General features: G+C 36.4%; 1 protein-coding gene across 1 annotated transcript in view; it reads left to right on the top strand.

Moving 5' to 3' along the window:
- Positions 1-391: 391 nt before the first annotated feature.
- xkr5a (XK related 5a) overlaps positions 392-19382 on the top strand; it is a 44913-nt gene continuing 25922 nt past the window's right edge. Inside the window, exons 1-5 of the mRNA XM_028797188.2 lie at positions 392-719; positions 12702-12885; positions 13314-13498; positions 16375-16587; positions 17305-17474. Of these exons, the coding sequence (XP_028653021.1) occupies positions 623-719; positions 12702-12885; positions 13314-13498; positions 16375-16587; positions 17305-17474 (849 nt within the window). The 5' untranslated portion in view covers positions 392-622. The remainder of the gene's footprint in view (positions 720-12701; positions 12886-13313; positions 13499-16374; positions 16588-17304; positions 17475-19382) is intronic.

Below are 19382 nucleotides of genomic sequence, written 5' to 3'. Positions count from 1 at the left end.
TAACTAAGTCCAAAGTAACCACACTTTTATTACTCGCGGTCAGGCATGCTATAGCTTTAGCTGTATAGCTGTAGCTCAATTTTAATTGACAAGAATTTACGCTTAGCTGGGATAATTATTTTCTAAAATGATTCTCAGCTATACACTTCAAAGTAAAAAATAAATATTATCAGCTCACTTGAAAAGACAGACACTTCATCTTGTATCTCACTTCTTCAAATCATCTCCCATTATAAAAAGCATTTAATATTCTCATTATCTCGAAGATCCTTTTGATCCATCATATAAAGGCATACATAATCCTTACTGCATCTCTAGATAATTTATGTGAAAAAAAAATGAGCTGGCATCGAGGAGGGACTAATTCTTAGAGATTCCTTACTGAATGATCGAAAGGCGGTTTCTTGGCACATGGGAGAGGGAGGGAGGACCGGAGAGAGAATGAATGCCGCTGTGTGTCTAATAATTGCGTCACCGAAAACGTGCTCTTGCTGACTGGTGCAGAGCAAGCAGCCTGCTGCTGCAGAGAATGGCCAAGTACCCGCACAGATGACGAAAATATACAAGGAAACGGCTTTTTTTTTATCGTACCTAACATTTGAGAATTGTAAAATTAAAGATCATGGCGGACCAGCGACAGAAATGCTGTGGACTATGTTGTTTTGAAGTGTTTCTGCTCGGCGGATCGGCACTGCTTCTCCTTGCAGAAAGGGTTACCCGTGAGTCTGCTAATGAAATGCATTTTTATTTTCTGTATAATGCTGGGTACATTAAGATAATGCAAATGAGGATAATTACGAAATTAGTGACCGTTTTATTTATGCAGAGGGCTGCGTCTGCGAGGTCGCTCGTTTAACATTCACACGCTACAAAAGCGCGCATGGTGGATGCATGAAATACATTTGCGGCTAGTTTATTTTCTGAATCACCATGCTTCTTGCCATTTTATTCGGGGAGACATTCTCCTCTCGTAGAACAATATTAATGCCTATCCGCTAGCCAGGCGCTCTTTTTTAAACGGATGATGACGGAGGCCCCGCGCTTCCGGAAAGGCAAAACTTGGCACTCCGGGGCGCATTTTGGGACAGGCTATAGGGATTGGCGTTGGACACTCGCGTTTCGATTTGAATTCCGTTTGGTTTCAAAAGCACGTGAGGTGAAAACGCTCCCGCCTGTTCTTAGGGTTGGGCCCCCTATATACAGAAGGCCTGGCTAACAATCTGGGGCACTGGCACTGAGGACGAGTTTCAGTTCAGACTGCAGCAGGGAAAGAGGAACAGTAGCAGTGCATCACATGCTAGATGAGACCAGTTTAGGCTGAAACCTGACAGCAGGAACCCATGATAGAAAAAATGGCATGGGACTTGATGCTTTGGCCATTTGTTCCTCTTTACTGATTATTTTCATGTTTCTGATTATATACAGTATTTGGACAGTACTTTATCATATTTTCAATTTTTGTCCAATCAGCCATTTCTGACATATTTTAGGATAAGCACTAGTACAATGTGTTTTATAAACATTTAAAACGGTATTATTGGGAGCAAAAATGACTGTATTTACATGCACACATAAAACCAGGATAAGATTAGTAATGAGTGTAAAAGGCTCTGTTTACATGTGCAAGGCCACTTATGGAGTTCAAGCTTGGGTGAACATTAAAGTGTCATTAAACTGTGCCAAAAAGAGTTAAACATCGTCATCGGCTGACATGAATACAACTGTGGACCTGTGATGATTTTTGTTTGTATTTTATAAATAAGTTTACTCCTTCATGTGCCAGTTCGAATCCCGTAAATGCCAGAAATGATTAGACTCTGTTGGGCCCTTGAGCAAGGCTCTTATCCTGCAATTGCTCTGTCCGGGATATAATGTTAACCTGCATCCAGGTACTCCAACTTGCAGGGAAAACTCAGGAGTTTGGTGGCAGAATTGGCACTCCATCCTCTGTTAAAAAAAACCCACACACTGTTCCATTCCATTCAAACTAGTGTGGTGCTGAGGTGTCACCCATTGCATGGCTGCGCTCGGGTCCTAATTTGGGATCCTACGGCTGTTTGTTGTGTGGTGGTTGCAGCAACGTGCTGTATCAGTGCATTCTGCTAACCTTCACGTATTCTGTAGTAAAAAAACATCCCCATTTAACACCCCTGTCCTTACATATGAACATTGACTACTGCGTCTTCTGATCACACTGTTGCAACATACCATAGCTGGATTAAAGGTAAACTGATGCTTTATAGGATTCTGTTATGGGATTGCATGCAGTACACTCTTCTCTATTTGGTTGTGTGATTGAGCCCTGCAAAGGACTGCAACAACAGTATGTGTACATATTACTTTATACCCAGGGTGAGAAAGGGTACTGCTGCAACCAGGAGCTGAATGTCAAGTAGGAGTGACTTTATTCTCATACCATCCATACACGGTATTACAGCATACATTGGCAGGAAATGATGTTCCCCAGGACCTTGGTGCAATATACACACAATAAATTAAAGATCTTGGTGTGGATCTTAGGCTGGCTGTTCTTGGTCTACGTCTGTGTTTTAGGAACATGGCTTAACTCTTCTTGCAGTGTATCCAGTCAATTCTGTTTAAATTTTATATTTAAATTATATATTTTTCCTATTATACATATATAGTAACACCTGTGAAACCTGAGTATATTCATGACAAATGTTCATTTTGAGAACTTCATCCCACCCATCAAGTATGTCCCCTCTCACTCAACATTGCCCCTCCTATTTGACATTCAGCTCCTTGCTGCAGAGAAACATACTTATCCAGGGCTGCTGCGATAATACTTTTTGGAGGTATTTTTTACTTCAGTAATAATAAGCATTGCATTAAGTTACTCAATACTTGAAAAACTAATTGGGCTATGTAACACAGATTACTTTTAACACGTTATCCCCAATGCTGTTCCCGAGATTGCGCAGCTGAGCTTAGCATTGTACGTTCAGCTCATCAGCATAAATGTAGCAGTTTCAGATTATTTCAACCACAAGAAGGAATAATGAGATTGCCTGATCATTTGCCCCAGGAATTTGATCTTTGTGGACACTTCCCACCATTTTCTACCCTTGGCTGCTAGAAGTGTGTGTGAAGCCAACACGTGCACAAGCTAACAGAGTGCAGCAGACACGTGCAAACTATAAAATCCTTAAATGTAACCTGGTTAGAGGTTTACATGATCTTAAAACCATGTTACTCTGAGATTAATCTACATTTGTTGACCCAGTTTCCCAGAGACCAACATTCTGGTGTCTCTAACAGGAATAAGGGTTTATATGAAATTTCTATGAATAACCAGGTTATTAAAGTACATGTAAACGCACTCAGTGACAGCAGTGAGTGTAAGTAGGGTCACCACCTTTTCAACCAGACAAAAACGTTATACCAGCACCCTACCTCCCCTACGCAATTAAAGTGAATCAAATTAACCCATAATATTTCATCAACATGTACTTTGCATTGCATTTATGCTGTCAGCTATGCCTAATTTGCCAAGCAGCATATATAAGTAACTAACTTACGATATGAGTTGTCTAAAGTCCTTAATAAGATGACTAGTCCTCTTCATTCCAACTGAGACATACAGTATGGCTGAGATGATTTCCATCCATCTGATCTGGTCTTTGGCAACATGTTAGTTTATCTCCTATAGTTCAAATGTTATTGTTGGTCCACCATGTTGCTTTTGACCGTCGTCATTTTCTCTTTCCTGGTGACAGGGCTGCCTTTGGGGAGAGGGGTAATCAGAGCAACTGTTCCAGGCCTCGCCCTTCACAGGGCCCCCTTGTAAGATGAACATTAGGTTAATAGAAATAATACATATTTATTATAATATCTAATATAATTTGTAATGATGTCACCATCTATATAAAACATAATTGAACACACTGAAAATTATTTATTCAGGAATAGTTTTTGAAAGTTGATGTTGCATGTTTGTATAGCTCACACCCCCTAATGTGAATATATTAGTAAATTTGAGAGGCAGCAGTTAACAGTGGGTGGACACTCGCAAATGACAGTGCACACTAGCATGGCCACACCTGTGCTTCTTAGTGCAGCTAGTTAAACTAACAGTATTCATTTGGCATAAACTTACACCAATGCATGGGGAACAGACAAACTTACCCATTTTGTCACTTGTTCATGAAACCGTTAACATTACTTTAAAGGATATTAAACAGTATGGTTATTATCAGTATAAAAAAAGTGATTGATTCTAAAGAGTAGCATATGTTTCAGACACTTTCTAAAAGTATTTCTGTTCCCATTCTGTAAAAAATGCATGCATATACTGTAGATAAAAATGCACTGATTTTACAAAAGAGAAAAATGTCAATAACATGACGATAAACAAAAGAAGGCAAAACCTGCTGTGGTCCGTATAAACCTTTAGCAGCAGCTTAATTCTAGTGCGACAATTAATAGTTGTAAGCAAGTCCAAAGTGTCTTACTTTTTTTTTTTCCTTTTTCTTGGCTCTTTGCTTGATGGTCATGTGGTCATTTAACAATATTTTTCTTTTTTATGTTCTTGTCTTAAACTTTTCTTGTATTTTTTCTTTTAAAATGTTTACAGACTTTGGATGCAAATTTACATAACATTTCAAAGTTGTGGTGGAATTGTAACAACCCCGCCCCCCGGGATCAATTTACTATTAATAACTAAGAAAGATAACTTGTTTAATAATACAAATAAGAGAATACTTTTCCCAGTATTTGTGTGAAAGATTGTGTATTAAATTAAAACAAAACTGTCTCTTTATAATGCTAAAAAGCATATTATGCATTGTCCCTTTAGAAAGAATCCTATCAACATGCTTGGTAATCAGGCGCATTCACATTTGGATAACAGTCAGGCCAGTAGCTGAACACCCAGTTTTAGGGCACTGATGTTCCGAGTATGTTCCCATTGCCTTTTACCATGCTCAAGCTGACAAAGTTCACATTGGTGGTAATTTAATGGTCACAATGTTATGTGCAATATCATGAACACATGCAACCACTTTGCCTGAACATTTCTGTGAGTACACAGCAGTTGTTAGCTTTTGGGAAAAGTTCTCAGATGTATGTATTGGAACATTATTGTGCAATAATTTTTGGCTGTTAACACAGTACAACTGTCATTTGTAGATGAAGCTTACTGGCTGTGGCTTTATACAGCAAAATTTGTCAAACCTTTTGCCTGAAATGCTCCCAATCTGAGCTAACTCTAGTAGGTTTAATTTTCACTAAAGGAATCTATTCCCATTCAAGATGTGAAATGATTTGATGTGTAGCTTAAGCCCTGTACGTGTTTCTATATAAATGAACAAAATTTCTTTATCAGGCAAATCAATGTAATTAAATTTCTCAATGTAAATTTAAATTTATAATTTAAATGATAGTATTAATCAGTTTAAACTCTTAATGCAAGTTAATGGAACAAGTAATAATCATTGTCCCAAAATCCTGATTATCCTAAGCCTGTTACTTCATCCATCTATAGCCGGTAGCATCCACCCTCCTTACTCCTCTCATAGTTTTATACATTTGGAGATTAGGGTTTAACATGATATTTTTGCCTACACTGTATAGATTGAAGATCTTTTGACTTTTTGTAGCTTGTGTCCTGCAGCCTTGGATTTAGCTCTACTTTAGAATGTTTTATAGTAATGTTAGCAAACTCAAACAGACAACCTTCTATGTAATATCTTTCTGTAATGCACACCATCACAAGACACTTTACAGGCACATAGTTCACTTATTTAGCAAAACATTTTTTGCCACACATATAGCTGCACTATTTTTTTGGGGTCATACAGTTGGTCAGAGTTGGCAACTGAACTGGCAAGATTGTGATTTAGGGTCTAGATCCTTATCCACTATGAGATTGTTATCTTTTAAGTTGAGTTACATGGATGACAGAATCTGTTTACTGGAGTGTCCTTATTGTGTGCACATGGTGTGTTCATAGGTCAGATATCTTTCTGCATGTTCTGTTTTCTGAAGCTGCTAATTTCAGCACAGAGTCATTAGTGTAGCAAAGTCTTTCAAGCTCTGCCAATATACAGGAATGATTCAGAAGATTGTGTTAAGACTGGGCATGTCACGATACCAGATTTATATATTTGATACCAGTACCAGCAAACTTTTCTTATTCAATACCTTTTGATACTGTGAGAAAAAACAGAAATTCCATTCGGTGGCTTTTTATTAAAGAACCTTTGTTTATTGAAGTGTGCAATAATGTTTTAGAAATACAATATAAAATATATAAATACTAAAAGTAAAAACAGCTTTAAAATACTGGTATTATAGTAATTACCCAGCTATAATTAATAATATTGTCAATCATAAATATCAAAATACAACACAAGGCTTGAATTTTAATGTGTGGCAGAGATGGTGTTCCCCACCTTGTAACAACAAATTGGGTTTTAATCTTGGGGAGATTTCAACATAGTGTTTATTAAGAATGACGTATCATGGACTACCAGATTTATCTTAGCATGTGCATATTTAAATTTGTTTTCTGACACTTTCTGTCTAGTAACTGAGAACTACTATTTAAAATGTGCAATAAATATAAATATTCAACAGTACATATATAATGTTTGAATTAGTCAATTTCAAATATTTCCATTTGAACAAACTCTTTAAAGCTGTTTTTGTAACAACATGCTTTTAAATTGTGGTTTGTCCGTGAACAAATCAATTAGGTTTATAATATTTATAGTTGCAAGATTGATATTTGCATCATTAGCATTACAAAAATATTACTAATGAGTAATCAAATTAGATCAAATTTCAAATGTCAGAAAATCATGGTGCTTTAATTATCCAAATGTGTCCCTCTTTTTTTCCTCTGTGTAAAATCAGACTTTTTATATTAATCCTTTATTGCAGGAATCCTGTTAAACAGCCTTAGTTTTGCTGTTTTCAAGGTTTCTTACATGAGTGATCAGACTTTGTTATTGCTAATGCCGTGTACAAAGGCAGAACTTGAAAATCAGTTAAGCTGTCATTATGTGTACTGATGAAATTTAGAACTGTGAGATAGCATTACATTCTTCAACATACCATTCAAATATATGACATAATGCATTTACTTATGGGTTATACTGTAATTGCTTTCAAAAAGAAAACGAATGGCACACATTCAGCATTTGCAGATTTATATTTGGTAGTGAAGTACAGTATGCTGTTTTGATTTTCCTGCCAACTGCGTATTTTGATGATTACATGTCTTTTTTAACACAGTACATGTCATATTAATAGGAAATGTTCCTTGTCCTTCAAAATATTGAAAACACTAAATACAGTACATTTTATTTTGGTATTAACAAAGGAAGTAACTCATGTTGCCAATGTCGACAAGCAAAATAGCCACTTAATTTGAATCTTGCCTTGATGTTTAGTTGCTCCAAGTGTTGTCTGTGTTGCTTGTCCTCCCACATTGCACAGTCCTACATGCGTAACTGCGAATGCATGTGAGCCACATCCCAGCACAACCCTGAACTGTATACACCAGTTAGAACATGGACAGATGCTTGGACTGATGGAACTCTCCAGAAGTGCTCATTACAATTGATGAATGAATGTGAAGCCTCTGTTAATTTATTAGGGTTGTGCAGGACATAATTTAAAAGGGATTAATCTTGCTATCTTTTTATCTCCTCTTAAAAATGCATGACAGTACAAGTGAAATGATTATACTTAATTTGATTGGTACCGTTGTTTTGCTCTCAAAGCATGTACAAATCTGTTTCTGAAGTAATTCCATAATGGGTTAAAAGTGGCAATAATGCAAGCCTGTGTTTTGTTTTTTAAGTAACAAGTACAATTCCTGAACTTGTGTGCTGAAATTCTCCTGTGTGAACACAAAAGCATTTCCATGCATGACCTCTTCTGTTTTTCTTTTCTACATGTGTTGATGTGGTGCTGTGTCACAAACACTGTGAGACTAGAATACAAGGGAGTTGTGAATGTAACATACAAGTAGTTTTCACTGAGTTGTATTATTTGGACAGAGAGATGGAAAGACTAGATCACACCAGTGCATTATATGTGAATTCACCTAAAAAGAGATTTCTTACATTTCAAAAGTTGAAGACAGATCAAATTTGACACAAAGTCAGCAAATTAAATGAACTATCAAAAAGTAATTCTTAACATAATTTGTTTACTTGCTGGTCATTATTAAAAAATACACTACAAGGAGAAAAAAAAAAATCTCAAAAACTTTATCCCCTTACTGCTTTATATTTATTCTTTGATTTGCTTGTCATTAAGGATATGTTTAGTATTTAGAAGCTTGCTGTCATTCACACAGAATTATTTTTCTTTGATTAAATATGCATTATGTAATTTGTTGTTTTCATAAAGAAGATTCTTTTTTCAATATGAACACAATCTCATGATGGAAATACACACACAGAGTTAGGTCCATAAGTGCTTGGACAATGACATAATTTTCAGAGTTTTGACTACGCCACCACACTGGATTGAAATAAAGAAATAATTACACGATTGAAGTGTAGGCTTTCAGCTTTATTTCAAAGGGTTTAACAGAAATATCATATGAGCCATTTAGCAATGACAGCTATTTTTATACATGGTCCCCCCATTTTCAGGGGCTCAAATGTATTAGACATTTGACTGACGAGCTCTGCCATAGCCAGATGTGAGCAGGTGCCTCATTATTTCATTAAGTATTAAACAGGTAGTAGGTCTGGAGTGGATTTCAAGTTTAGAATTTGCATTTGGAAGTTGTCGCTATTACCTCTGAATGTGAGGTCCAAAGAGGTGTCCATGCAAGTAAAAACAGGCTATCATTGGACAGAGAAAACAAAACAAACCCATCTGATAGATTCCAGAAACCCCAAGAGTAGTCAAATCAACCGTCTGGTACATTCTTAAAGAGAAGGAACACCAGCAACACCAGAAGGCAGTCACAACCATGGAAGACAACTTTGCTGGATGTTGCAGAATCCTTTCCTTGGTAAAGAAAAACCAATTCACTACATTTAGGCCTACCTCCCAGAAAATGTTTTTGGTTTGGCTATCATTGCTAAAATCTGCAATGAAGAGATGACTTCACGAAAGTAACTATAGAGGTGCAAAAAATTTGTAATCCTTAAACATAGAAAGGATAGATTATACTTTGCCAGAAAATATAAAAAAAAAAACAGTCCAGTTTTGGAACGGTTTTCTTTGGACAAATGAAATTAAGATTGATATGTACCAGAATGATGAATAGAGAACAGAAGGAATGGTTCATGATCTGTAGCATAACACATAATCTGTAAAACGTGGTGGAGGCAGTGTTATGGCAAGGGCATGTGTGACTGCCAATGGAAGTGGGTCACTAGTGTTTATTGATGATATGACTGCTGACAAAAGTTGCAGGATAAATTCTGAAGTGTACAGGACTATACTGTCTGCTCAGATTCAGACAAATGCTGCAAAACTGGTAGGATGATAATTAACAGTACAGATGGACAATGAGCCAAAACATACTCTGACAGCAAATCAAGTGCTTTTCAAGGCAAAGAAGTAGAATGTTGTTCAATGACCAAGTCAGTTCAACTGAACTCAACACAATTGGACATGCATTTTACTTGCTGAAGACACAACTGAAGGCAGAAAGTCCAACGAACAAGCAGCACCTGAAGACAGCTGTAGGAAAGGCATGTCAGAGCATCAATAGGGTGGAAACCCAGCACTTAGAGAAGGCCCAAGGGTTTCAGACTTCAGACAGTCATTGACTGCAAAGGATATTCAACCAAGTATTGAAGGGATTCATGATTATGTTAGTGTGTCCAAATACTTTTGAGTCTCTGGAAAATTGGGCCACCATGTATACATACTATACATACAATATTTTACTTAAGAGCCTGTGATACTAGAGGGCGCTGTCGCTCCTCAAAACCCACAGACAGAACGTCTAAGACACCAGGTAAAAGCACTAATAATATTTTTAATTTCTTTTCCTTTTGATATTATGCCACAGTAGACACCACACACGCCACAATAATCCAATACAAATAATAAATCAATCCTCCTCTCCTCCCAGCAGCTCCATCACTCTATCTCCCAACTCTGGCTCAGCTTGCTGGGCTTCCCATAGTCCTTCAAATAGACCTTGACCCGGAAGTGCTCCTGTCCTTCAGTCCATGTGATTCAATAGCACTTCCGGGTCAGATGAAGACTGATATTTTTCTTCAGCCCAGAAGTACTTCTGTTTTTCTGTCCCCGTGACTTGGGAGTACTTCCGGGCTATAGGGAAAATAAAAATCCCTGCGTCTCCCTGCAGCATCACCCGATGGCACCCACAGCACTCAGCAAGTCAGTGAAGTCAAACTCCATCTCCCATGATGTCCTGTGGGAATCCGGGGCACCTCCATGCTGCAGGGAGGACTCCATCTAGCGGCCTGGATGTGTTGGCCAGGATAAGCTGCTGGCCATCTCTCACAAGCCTTAAATTAAAACTGCAAGTCTACACTTCAATCACATCTTGATTGCTTCATTTCATATCCATTGTGGTGGCCAAAATTATGAAAATTGTATCATTGTCCAAATACTAACTCTCTTGTGTGTGTGTGTGTGTATATGTGTACAGTGTGTGTGTGTATATACAGTATATATATATATACAGTATATATATAAAAAAAATCCAAACCTACATGGCCCTGTGTGAAAAAGTAATTGCCCCCTGAACCTAATAACTGGTTGGGCCACCCTTAGCAGCAATAACTGCAATCAAGCGTTTGCGATAACTTGCAATGAGTCTATTACAGCGCTCTGGAGGAATTTTGGCCCACTCATCGTTGCAAAATTGTTGTAATTCAGCTTTATTTGAGGGTTTTCTAGCATGAACCGCCTTTTTAAGGTCATGCCATAGCATCTCAATTGGATTCAGGTCAGGACTTTGACTAGGCCACTCCAAAGTCTTCATTTTGTTTTTCTTCAGCCATTCAGAGGTGGATTTGCTGGTGTGTTTTGGGTCATTGTCCTGTTGCACCCAAGATCGCTTCAGCTTGAGTTGACGAACAGATGGCCGGACATTCTCCTTCAGGATTTTTTGGTAGACAGTAGAATTCATGGTTCCATCTATTACAGCAAGCCTTCCAGGTCCTGAAGCAGCAAAACAACCCCAGACCATCACACTACCTCCACCATATTTTACTGTTGGTATGATGTTCTTTTTCTGAAATGCTGTGTTCCTTTTACGCCAGATGTAACGGGACATTTGCCTTCCAAAAAGTTCAATTTTTGTCTCATCAGTCCACAAGGTATTTTCCCAAAAGTCTTGGCAATCATTGAGATGTTTCTTAGCAAAATTGAGACGAGCCCTAATGTTCTTTTTGCTTAACAGTGGTTTGCGTCTTGGAAATCTGCCATGCAGGCCGTTTTTGCCCAGTCTCTTTCTTATGGTGGAGTCGTGAACACTGACCTTAATTGAGGCAAGTGAGGCCTGCAGTTCTTTAGACGTTGTCCTGGGGTCTTTTGTGACCTCTCGGATGAGTCGTCTCTGCGCTCTTGGGGTAATTTTGGTCGGCCGGCCACTCCTGGGAAGGTTCACCACTGTTCCATGTTTTTGCCATTTGTGGATAATGGCTCTCACTGTGGTTCGCTGGAGTCCCAAAGCTTTAGAAATGGCTTTATAACCTTTACCAGACTGATAGATCTCAATTACTTCTGTTCTCATTTGTTCCTGAATTTCTTTGGATCTTGGCCTGATGTCTAGTTTTTGAGGTGCTTTTGGTCTACTTCTCTGTGTCAGGCAGCTCCTATTTAAGTGATTTCTTGATTGAAACAGGTGTGGCAGTAATCAGGCCTGGGGGTGGCTATGGAAATTGAACTCAGGTGTGATACACCACAGTTAGGTTATTTTTTAGCAAGGGGGCAATTACTTTTTCACACAGGGCCATGTAGGTTTGGATTTTTTTTCTCCCTAAATAATAAAAACCATCATTTAAAAACTGCATTTTGTGTTTACTTGTGTTATATTTGACTAATGGTTAAATGTGTTTGATGATCAGAAACATTTTGTGTGACAAACATGCAAAAGAATAAGAAATCAGGAAGGGGGCAAATAGTTTTTCACACCACTGTATATATACAGTGTGTGTATATATATATATATATATATATATATATATATATAAAATATACAGTATATAGCATTCGTAGTCTGAAACACAATTTGATTGTATGGGTGGTTACCTACCAGGTAACGCATGTGGTTGGTCTCCAAGTCGGCAAACATCCGCCACACCCTCCTCAGTTGCGAGAAGCAGATCATACAATGTTGCATAGTTTACTGTCAAATAATGTAAAGAGTAACCACCCATACAATCAGATTGACAATAAAGATCTATCTATCTATCTATCTAGATTGTGTTTCAGACTACGAATGCTATGAATGTAATTACTCCGATCTCCAAGCTGTCAACTAAACGAACCACACACCGTGGTGCAACATGAAGAGGCTTTACCTCTAATGCGGACGCCCGAGGTTCGATCCCCGCGAGGGGTGCAGTGGAGTGAGTACGCCTGATGAGCCCAAATATGGGCGAAACACGTGTCATGTACTCTTTGCATTATTTGACAGTAAACTATGTAATTATATATATGAGAGAATCTTTATTGTATAATTCTCTAACTTCAATTAATTTTGTTGTTTTATGTGTTTTTTACAGTGATATACAGTATCATATACTATTTCTTGATCGGGCAGCCATTATGGGCAGGATTGACATTTGCCTTTGTTCTGCCTGCCAGTGGTGTTCAACTGCTAAGTTACTATTGGTTTTTAGAGGATGGCACGAAGAACCGGAGGTGTATGATATTTATTCACATTCTTCACCTGGGAATTTATAAACGGTAGGGTATATTCTTGGATTAGTGAAGTAATTTAGTACATTATTATTCTCTTAAAATGTTGAGGGAAAAATTTTGTTTAAAGTTAGATAGAAATAGAAATTTGCTTAATGAACTCAGTGTACATTTTAAAATGATGAAAAATAAGTACCGGTTTTTGTATATTTCAAGAAGTGCTCATGCAATGCAAAATGTGCAATGCATGGAGACAAATACCATAATGATAATTCATGATGATATTTACCATACTTAATTTAATTCATGACATACTATATTTATCAGTTTAGAAAGTAATTTTGGTAAAAAATGATATGAAATTAATGTTAGAAAAAATTAATGCTAGAAAAATTAATGGATGGGTTGAGTTGCACATGAAAAAATACAATTAGTTTATATGTACACTTAGTGTTAACTGCTCTTTCTTTTGATAGGTATTTGGACTGCATTTATTGGATGATTAAGACTACAGGTTATGCTGGAAATCTAGGACTAATAGTCATGCAGCAGGGTGATACTGCAGCTCTGCATTTAATGGAGGCTCTACTACTCTCCTTGCCACAGGCATTACTGCATGGCTATCTATTGGTGACAACACAGATAAGCATTCTCATTCCAGGTACAACAATAATTCAGAGAACTTGTTTCAGCTTTCTTCCGATTCTTTGAGAACTGGCACCATTAAAGTAACATACTTGTGTTGCAATTGTAATTTATATATAACAAAAAATGGAATTATATACATTGCTACTGAAGTTTAAGCTGATGCTGAGAAAAAGGCTGAAATCAAGATAGATTGTATCACATTTTTAACTTCAATAAAAAAACAGACTTTGTAACCAAAGTCATTTACCTGAAAAACAAAGGTATCCTTTTTAGGAAAAAAAATTTAAAAGTTTGAGTCTTTTTTTTGCACACTGCAAATGCACATACCCTTTAAAACTTTCTGAAGTTGCTTTTTGATTTGTTAAAGTAGAAAGTATATTTAGATAGGACTTTGTCAAATTTGCGCACATGGATTTTTGTAATTTTATCCCATTCTTTTTTGCCGCAAAACTTAAGCACTGTCAGACGGCAAAGAAATCTGTTGTGCAAAACCCTCTTTATGTGTGAGTTTATAGATTTTCTATAGGATGGGATTCATAGTTGCACTATTCTAAGATCTTTATTATACAGAAATGTGAAATGCTTCTTTATCTTGGCCTTTTCTGGCAGAGGGTAGCCAACCTTGTTGAAAATACTATATCAGTGTCCCTATTGAAGTGAAACAGCTCCACAGCATGAACAGTAGGTGCTATCATCTTTTGATGAAAAGTGGTACAAGTTTTACTTTATATAACCTTTTTGGAATTAAGGCTGAAAACTTGTGTAGTGGTCTTAGTAGAACTTAAGGCATTGTTTCATCATTTTGTGAGACAGACTTCCTGCAAATGTTAAATGGAAAACCATTTCCCATCCATTCCGCAGCTCAGACATGAGAATACAGTACATGTAAAAAGGTTGTTATATGCTAGAACTAGCCATTTAAGGTCAAAAAGTTTGGCTGGACCTCTAAGGTTCCATGTGGTCTCTTAGGAGCCTTCTTTGTAAGTTTTCACATTGTCATCAGATTTTGCAGGATGTCATTTTGTTTGTAGTATCCTGGGGGCACTATATGTATGCCAGGCCACCTTAAATTCCTTTGCACCTCTCCATCAGCATCTTTTGTTTTGCAAATGTGTCAATCAACACAAGCAGCAAGCAACCTGCTATCCCATGTCCCCCACCGAAGCAGCTGAAGTTCTCCCAGCTCAAAGTTTCTGTTTTAGTAATGTGTTCAGCATTTTTGCCTTGCATTTCTTGTCATCCTACATTTATCCAGACTATTGTAGAAATGGAACACACATGTAATGTATGTATTCCAAATAATATATTATTTACCATATACAACTCAAGGCACTTCACACCCAGATAAACAGACTTGAGCTCTGAGAATTTTGCGTCTCACTTCAGCTGCGTCAGTGGTGAATGGGATAGTAGGCTGCTTGCTGACTGTGCTGATTGACGCATTTTCAAAACAAAGACGTTAATGAAGAGGTTTGAAGTAATTTAAGGTGGCCTGGCATTACAACTTTTTTCGTAGGCTTTAGGGATTCTAGTGTTAAGGGAAATCGTACAGGAACAGCTGTTTTTAAATTTGACGTTGATTAAAATCACTTCAGTTGATGTGAGGTAAAGGAAAGTGCACCTTATTTGGAATGTGATTGGTTGCATTTGAAGTCAGTTGCAGCTCTGTAATATAAAGCGTGGGTGCACCTGTGCAACCAAGGCATTAAAAGGTTACTTATTAACTTTTCATAAAAATGTCCAGTTTATGATTCACTTGTGTATTGCTAGTTATAGCATTTTATTATAGGTGACATCAACAAAATTTTGTCCTACAACAACAAAAATACAATCAGATGAGGCAACTCAAAATCCCATGCAGGAACGTATGTGGTACTGGTTGTGCCAGTTGGGAACTTATTCAGTAGAGGGAATAAAATTAAAAATGAACTTGCAACAAATATTGGAAAGGCAAATGAAAAGCCAAAACTGTTTGTGCCACCTTGCACTTATGTTTCACTAAAACCTGTGATTAGCTTGTTACAATGTTACAATGTTCCTGCAGCATTCCGTTGTACAGGATGAAATTCTGTTTGCTGTAATCTGTTGCTTATACACACTCGGGCATATTTGTCGCGAATTGAAAATAATGCTCTGTTTATTTGTATTGTAACCGCACATTGACTGCATGTGAAAATTCAGTGCCCTCTGCTAAATTTGTATTAGTGCCAACCTTTCTTTGCATTTTAGTTAATCACATATTGTAATTTTCACAGCCACTGGTAGAAGGAGAGTGAAATGCAAGAGTCCTGTTGGCAAAGAAATTTTATTTTATGAATTAATATTAATGCAGTTCAAACTCTGATACTTTTCTGTATGTTTTTAGATAAAAACAGTTTTCAAATAGCTTAGTATTTTGAGCTCTCAGTGTATGTAGGAAAACCCACTATTGAAATTACACCTCAATAGAGCTTTAGTATATACTGTAGATGTTATTGATTGAAAACTAATACACATAGCTTCTACATTACAACATGTAATATTTTGAAACTTTTGCAGTCTTACACTATAGCTCTTATCAGTCGTGTTCAAGGGAGGAAATGAGAAAAACTGCTTCTTTTCTTATGTATTACATTTTGGATCTTTTTTTACTGTAATTACGAAAGGTTTAGATTGCATTGCCTCAAAGAAGAATGGTTTAATAATTGCCATAAAATGTTTTTTTTTGTAAAATAGTACCTTTTGATCATAGTGGAAGTATGCTTCTACAGTAGCCATGGTTTTTATTATAATAAATTATTATGGGATGTTTCCAACAAAAAGTTATGAACATTTTATTTAAACATATTTCTTCTGAAGCATATCTTTTATGATCTTACGCTTTTTTTATGTTCTTTATTTACACTGCAGCTGCTCTGTCATCTGGCCTATGTCTTCTTTCACTTTCTTGGGTGTTGGTCCTACATAGCCGGGCTTCTTGCCTGATAAGGCCTGGCCATGTCAGTCTTCCACCTGCTGCTCTTCTGTGTCAGCTTTTGTGGAGGATCTGCATGTTGGGGTCACGTATTACAACTCTCATCTTATTTGCCAGAGCTTATCATTGGTGGATATTTGTTGTTGGAGGTAAGTAAAATCCATGGAAAATAAAGCATAATCAAATATTAAGTAGCATAATGTGCAAGTTAGTAACACTTCACCTTAGAAAATTAATTAGCTATTTGTTATTTCTGAATGAACTTGTATGTGGCTCTAGGACTTTGGCTCACTTTTCAGGATGATCACCAGCTTTATGGTGTTTGTTCATTCTTCCAGTGTCTGTGTAGCTATTTTTGTTCTTGTCCACATTCCAGAGGCATTCATTCTAAGTTATTGATGACTATACTGTGGTCGGATAGAGTAATTCATGTCAAAGCTGATTAAGCAAAAGTACAGTCATTAAGATTACTTGAATAATTTTGTAGATTCAAAAATGATTTACAGTATTTTGATAAGTGTTTTTATTGCTACATCTTGGATATTTAAAACCTTTCCATTAAATTATGAAATATACAAGTTATGTTGATCTTTCTTATGGAGGAAATTACTACATATTTAGTTATGTGATTATAAAATTAATGCACAAATATACATAGTTCTGATAACTACGGTATATTTAAACCAATTTGCATTATAGCATGGTTTTGATGCATTAGACAAATATGTTTTTGTGTATTTCAGTGAGTATATTTTAGCCTCTAAGAATGGTATATGTGTGATTATCTTTAATTACTTGTGTTGTTTTTTACTATATTAGAATAGATGAGTAATATTATTACTAACAAAGATGTTTTTAAATGACAGGTCTCCATTGGCTGGCTGCATCCTTCTGGCTTGGTAGTCAGCAGTCTGACATTATTCGTAATCCATGGCGTTGGCGTCTCTTCAACTGTGTTGTTGGAGCTGTCCACATATTCTGTTTTTTGAACGTGAAAGATGGACCATCTAGGTACCGTGCTGCTGCGTTTTATGTGGTGAGTTGCTTCTGTTTTTTTAAAGATTTTACTGAAAATATTACTTTTAATTTTGATTTGGCGCAGGCTTGTTTTCATGTATTATAGTAAATTAACAGCCTTATACTATGAACAGATCCTGATTTGGTGCTTTATTCAATATTTATAGAATATTGTACACTTACCAGAATTTTCCTACAAATTCTAATTTGCATCTTGCCCCGACTGTGTATACACAATATTATCAATCAAATTTAGCAATAATCTCTTATGCTTTGTTGCTCATAAACAACTGCTGAACAAGTGTACCAAAAACATTTATAGCAGATGTACTAATATTGGCACTGAATCTATACATATTAATAAAAGGCAAAGCCCTCACTGACTGACTGACTCATCACTAATTCTCCAACTTCCCGTGTAGGTGGAAGGCTGAAATTTGGCAGGCTCATTCCTTACAGCTTACTTACAAAAGTTAGGCAGGTTTCATTTCGAAATTCTACGCGTAATGGTCATAACTGGAACCTGTTTTTTGTCCATATACTCTAATGGAGGAGACGGAGTCACGTATCGCGTCATCACGCCTCCTACGTAATCACGTGAACTAAAAACAAGGAAGAGATTTACAGCACGAGTCAAACGCGGGAACGAAGGTAAATGACGTTAATTTTTGAGTGTCTTTTAATACTGTGTAAGCATACATATTAACACATGTGTAATTAAACGTGTGCATTTACGGGGTGATTTCTCAGGCTTAAAAGTTCGCCTTTTATCAAACGCGGGAACAACGGTAAATGACGTTGTTCAGTGTCTTTTAATACTGTGTAAGCATACATATTAACACATGTGCAATTAAACGTGTGCATTTACGGGGTGATTTCTCAGGCTTAAAAGCTCGCCTTTTATTAAAAAGGTAAATGCAAACTGTTTTCATTCTGAAGGGCACAAACCACGTTAGATTTCAGACGTTAAACACGCAAAAATGTCGGTACACCAGATAAATAAGCGTAACATATTATCAGTTGTATTGTATGCTTACAATACATATAGAAATGTGTTAATCGTTAACTAATATTATGGAACGGTGTTTTTCGACTCGCGCCTTGATTTAAACGATTGCATTTCTTGGTGGGTTTGCGTAGCTTATTGTCAATATCTTTACACCTCTTCTTAAGACTTAATTTAAAAAGGTTTTCTTTTCTTCTTAATTAAAATTTAAAAGCAATACTTCACCGCTGCGAAGCCCCTCTAGCGCTGACGTCCGAGGTTCGATTACCGTAAGCGAGTGCAGTAAGTGTGTACGCCTGATGAGCCAAGAATAAGGGGGAAAGACGTGTCGCGTACTCTTTGCATTATTTGACAGTAAACTATATATGTAGATATGTAAATTTGTATATGTATGTGTGTATATATATATATATATATATATATATATATATATATATGTATATGTGGATGTGTATATGTATATATATGTATATGTAGATATGTGTATATGTAGATATGTATATATATATGTATAAATGTTTATGTATATATATGGTTACATAACCTCTTTAACACACTAGTTCTCCGCTGCGAAGTGCAGGTATTTTGCTATATGTAGATATCTGTATATGTAGATATGTATATATATGTATATGTATATATATATGTTTACATAACCTCTTTAACACACTACTTCTCCGCTGCGAAGCGTGGGTATTTTGCTATATAGAGATATATATATATATATATATATATATATATATATATATATATGACAGCAACACTCATAACAATGACAACACAATTACATATATATATATGTAGATATGTATATATATATGTGTCAATCTATGTATGTATGTCTATATATATATATATATATATATATATATATATATATATATATATATATATATGTGTATATATATGTAGATATGTGTA

Source organism: Erpetoichthys calabaricus, chromosome 3, assembly GCF_900747795.2.
Source record: "Erpetoichthys calabaricus chromosome 3, fErpCal1.3, whole genome shotgun sequence".
NCBI lineage: Eukaryota > Metazoa > Chordata > Cladistia > Polypteriformes > Polypteridae > Erpetoichthys > Erpetoichthys calabaricus.
This window is presented reverse-complemented; position numbering and strand designations above follow the sequence as displayed.